Here is a 5,119-nt window from a genome sequence, read left to right on the forward strand (position 1 = left end):
TTTTAGATTCTGAGCTAAGCAAGAGAATGTAAAATTAAAAGAAAGTACTATTAAGTGTACAATCATGTGTGTATTTTTGGTACAAGATCTTGGTACTTTTGAGATATTGTGAGGTAAAAATAAAAATTTCCATTAGTTATAGAAAACGTCAAGAATAAACAAAAAAAGAGAAAAAAACCTATGCGCAAAATTAATTTTTGAAATAACCATTTTATTTTTTTAATTTAACTCCAAAACTTATAACTAAAATAATTATATTTAAATTTTCTAAGAATATTAACATTTTTGAGCAAGTTATAGCATTGAGAAAAGTTTCAAATGTTGTAAACATTTTAAAAATATTCTAGAAAAAAACTTTTTCACTTATTAAAAAAGCTCGAAACGGAATGTAAGGTTCCCTAAAAGTTTTATTAATGGAATATCAAAAATATTAAGGTTGTTTAGGCACAATTATTTTTTATTTACATTTAAAGTACAAATTTTGAAAAACTTCATCAAAATGACTAACATTTTCAAACTATATTTCACTTAGAAATTCATCAAACTTTTTCGTTTCAATGCTAACATTATACAGTTAATACAAGATTTCCCAGAAATGTTTCTAGCTTAAAAATATAATGTAGAGTAACATTAGTTTTTTATGAGCGTTTAAATTTAAAATACAATATAATTACAATATTGAATTTTCACCTGTAAATTAACGAATTTTCGTATATTATATATATTTGATATTTTGTTGTTCTTCAAGAACAAATAACTGTAGACACTTGAAATTTTCACATATTAAAATTTCAAACAGTTTTGATTTAGGTATTTGAGCTATTTTTTTTATAATTAAATTTGATTATTTATACAAGAATGATTGATCATTGAATTCAATTATAACACATCCATTACAATGACATGCTCGACAACAACTGTATAACAGAGTGGTACCCACTTGAGCATTTTTTAATTATTCAAAACAACTTTGGTTTATACCTACTTAATATTTTTTTTTTTAATGAGACTACAACAGTCTGACACATTATATACAACACGTTGTTTGAATATAATTTAATACCAAATAGCTATTAAATGTTTGATAGTATATTAGATTTATCAAATTGATAAAAGCCACAAAATTAGTTGTTTGGTTGAAAACATACTAACTGTTATGCACAAGCGATTATTTAACAACTTAATGTAGTGTTTAATTTTGCCTACTTTGTCCACAGATAAATGGGCAATTTTTAAATTCAAGAAAATGATAGAAAATTTTGATTTTGACCAATTTTATAATCCATAGTCATTGTACACAGCGACTATGCATATCTTACACTGATACATTTTCATATTTTTCTATCATGTTACCTGGATATTACTTATAGATACGTATAATTGATACTTTTAGGTAATCAAGGAAAAGAAAGCTGAATTTGACCAGAGAAAAAAATTAAATGACGCTAAAATGGACGTTACCAACAGTAACGGTGAGTTTTTTGTGACGGTGGATTTAAATAATTATTTTTGTATTATATTTCTCAGCCTAACAGTTTAATCAAAAATAATTTGAGCTAAAAAATTCTAAATAAAATGTATAAATGTTTAGAACACCAATCAAAACTTTTTTTGGACACATTGTTTGAACTGAACAATGGTGGTGGCAACTTTTCAGATTCCGATATTAGGGATGAAGTTATAACCATGTTGGCTGCGGTAAATATATCTGTTATCTTATAACATAACTTGTATAACTTTCATATAATGAACAATGTGTTGAATAAAATAATATATAAATGTATTTACAGGGCAGTGAAACCAATGCTATTACAGTCTGCTTTTGTCTTTTGTTGTTAGCTATACATCAAGATATTCAAGTAAGTATATGTAATTCCTTGCATGTAACGAAAATACGATTTACCCTCAAATTCGTTGTGAAACATTTTAAACCATTGATAATTACCGAGTCTACTTATTATTTTGTATACGCCAAAAATTGTATTTTTAAGACAGTTATATTTCTTAGGTTTTTATTTAAAGGAAAATTAATTCAATGTTTGTATATAACTAGATTATTGATAAATATTATTTATATTTTAGGATAAAGTATACGATGAAATTTACGATATATTTGATGAGAGTGACCATATGATATCTATTGAAGACACTAGTAGACTTGTGTACTTAGAACAAGTGTTAAAGGAAACCCTTCGATTACTTCCTGCAGCACCATTCCTACTAAGAGAAATTCAAGAAGATCTTAAAATATGTGAGTGAATTTTAAAGTGTGCTATCAGTTACCACCTACTGGTGTATATTTTACCGGGGTATATTGATATTAAATTATCTGTGGTTTAGTTTCAAGTGATTACGTATTACCAAAAGGAACGATGTGTATTATATCTCCATTAGCCACACATAGAAGTCCTGATTTGTACTCAAATCCTCGGGACTTCAATCCCGAAAACTTCAGCCCAGAAAATATAGCTAAACGTCATAGATATAGCTTTATTCCTTTTAGCGGTGGCCCAAGGGGTTGTATAGGTAAAGTATTATATTGTTTAATTTAATAATAATAATATAAAACTCCAATATCCATATTGTAATAGGTAATATTATATTTAAACTTTTAAATGACAGGATCCAAATATGTGATGATGGTTATGAAAGTCACTGTGTCAACATTTTTGCGACATTTTAGCGTACATACAAATATCAAATTAACTGATATTAAGTTAAAATTAGATGTATTGATGAGGAGTGTTGATGGTTATCCTGTTACGATTCGGCCAAGAGACAAAAGACCAACGTACAAGCGAAATTTAAACTCACTACGATAATGCCCAATTTATTAAATAAGATTAGTTTATTTTTTAAATGCTAGTATTTGATATAAGTGATTAATGCTCATTTTAATTTTTGAATACAATACATGGTATTAACAAGAATTTGCTGCTAAGTTAAGGCAACGCATTCAATTTATCAATGTAATCCTTTTACTGCTCCAGAAATTTTCTTGACTCCTGTAATACAACTAACCTTACTTTAATACAATGCATTTTTTCAACTATTCCCAGCAAATTAATAATATCGAGAATTAAAATAATATTAGTTGATTATGAACTATAATATTGGTTATTGGGAGTTATTGATAATATAAAAATGTCCCATTTACAAAAAAGTGTAAGCTACATTTTTCAGGTGATGGACACTTTAAATTTTTCTATCAGTAATTTCTTGAAAACAATAATAATACTTTTAATTTAGAAAAATAATGTTTATGTTTATTTGTATGCTTAAAGTGTATATAGGTACTTACATCATTTATGTTAACTTAAAAACCTTTGAACTATAATTAAAATAACACTACAAACGTTGTTATATTTGAATAATTTCGAAAACATTATAAAAAGCCTACAAAATATTATTTAAGAAAACACTACAATTTGTAGCAACGCATTAATAAATTTTAACAATTATATTGAAGCTTATAATGAGTTCAATGACGTACCTAATGAACAGTTAAAATTGTAATAACTATCAACAATTATAATGTATAGTTAAGCAGAAATAAAATAAAATATAGGTAAGAAAATTGTAAGACTTTACCGATACTTTAATGATAATCAAACCAGACCAAAATTCGATCTTTAAATGCTTATAAAAAAATATTTTGCATATGTATATACATATGCAAATATTTTTCAACTGCTAATCAGGAGACTTGTATTAATTTTTTACACTTTTTGGCCCAACAGATAAAACTTTATTGATATTTATTTTTTTATTTTTTTTTTTTAAAAAATCGAATATTATGTTATTCAATCAGAATTTCCATACTTTTTACTGTAAAAAAATTGCATTTAAATATATTGATTTTCCACGGAGATTCTAAGGGTGATACGGGACTTTTGGGACACACTGTATAGTATAACAGTGAAAAAGTAAAGAATAAAAAATATACTAAAATATGCTAAATCTAATTCGTGACTTGCAGTTGACATGTAGGTCAAATTATTTCACAAAGCTATATTATAGGTACACTGACACCGATTTGCCCATGAACTGAGGTATATTCAAACGGAGATACAAAAAGTATTCACACACAAGCGATGCTTAAAATACTAAAATAAAACGTATACGTAAATACAACGTTATATACTTTACGATCTTGTTCAGTTTATATTATAATTCTTCATATACCAAAAAAACAACGACTATTTATTGAAAAAAAATAAAAGCTAAACATGCATTAACAAACATTTGTTTAAAATAACTTTTAAATGTAAGACTACAACTTGCATATAATGTTAAAACATATTGAAATCTTTTATTATTAAATTAAGTATTCGACGACTGAGGTCATTAGCCTGTCAGGTTGGTAGGGTTGATACGGTAGGATAGGGATTGTTGGTGTGGTTGGTTAGCAACACGTGTATGTGTGGCGAGGTATTGGTATAGGTTTTTTTAAGATGTGATTTCGTCTAAATTTGAGCTTAAAATGCCTATACAAATAAATTGTGCTTATGTATTTTTTAGATTTTTTGGTAACAGAATGAACTAATGACGTGAAATCTTGTTTTGAGTTTTCAATCCTTAGAAATGAAAGTTGAACATTTTATAAATTTTTAACTACGAAATAATTATTCAATTTTAAATTTGATAAATTTTGTCAAAATTCGATCCTTAAATACTTATAAACAAAAATTGTGCCTTTATATTTTAAATATTTTTCAACTGCTATTATAACAACATATCAGGAGCCTTGTATTACTTTTTTTTTCACTTTTTGGCCCGACAGATAAAACTTTATTGATATTTATAGAAAAAAAAACTAAAAAAATTGAAAACTGACAATGTCCGTAAACAGCTCAAAAAGAGTCAAATTATTTTCAAAATTTTTTCGTATATAGAAAATGCTAATGTTAACATTCAGTGAAATTTTCAAGTATCTACAGTCATTATTTTTTTAATTACAACAAAATAAGAAAACTGTTACATGAGAAACCGAGTGAATATCAAATGTTGTAAAAATATCAATTTCAAACGCTCATAAACATTTATTTGGCTTGTTTGTAGACATGTTTTTTTTTTGAAAAAGGTAGAAAAACTTATTTGGAATCTTGTATTAAATTTT

At 26.0% G+C, this 5,119-nt stretch overlaps 1 protein-coding gene across 1 annotated transcript in view; it reads left to right on the forward strand.

Annotated features, from left to right (window-relative positions):
- The window catches only part of LOC100573593 (cytochrome P450 4C1), a 14,060-nt gene extending 11,119 nt beyond the window's left edge, over positions 1–2,941 (forward strand). The window contains exons 7-14 of the mRNA XM_016800852.2: positions 127–135; positions 291–293; positions 1,394–1,472; positions 1,592–1,698; positions 1,791–1,859; positions 2,083–2,251; positions 2,341–2,526; positions 2,623–2,941. Of these exons, the coding sequence (XP_016656341.1) occupies positions 127–135; positions 291–293; positions 1,394–1,472; positions 1,592–1,698; positions 1,791–1,859; positions 2,083–2,251; positions 2,341–2,526; positions 2,623–2,822 (822 nt within the window). The 3' untranslated portion in view covers positions 2,823–2,941. The remainder of the gene's footprint in view (positions 1–126; positions 136–290; positions 294–1,393; positions 1,473–1,591; positions 1,699–1,790; positions 1,860–2,082; positions 2,252–2,340; positions 2,527–2,622) is intronic.
- The last annotated feature ends 2,178 nt before the right edge of the window (positions 2,942–5,119 follow it).

The sequence above is a fragment of the Acyrthosiphon pisum genome, chromosome A1 (genome assembly GCF_005508785.2).
Source record: "Acyrthosiphon pisum isolate AL4f chromosome A1, pea_aphid_22Mar2018_4r6ur, whole genome shotgun sequence".
In the NCBI taxonomy this organism is placed as follows: domain Eukaryota; kingdom Metazoa; phylum Arthropoda; class Insecta; order Hemiptera; family Aphididae; genus Acyrthosiphon; species Acyrthosiphon pisum.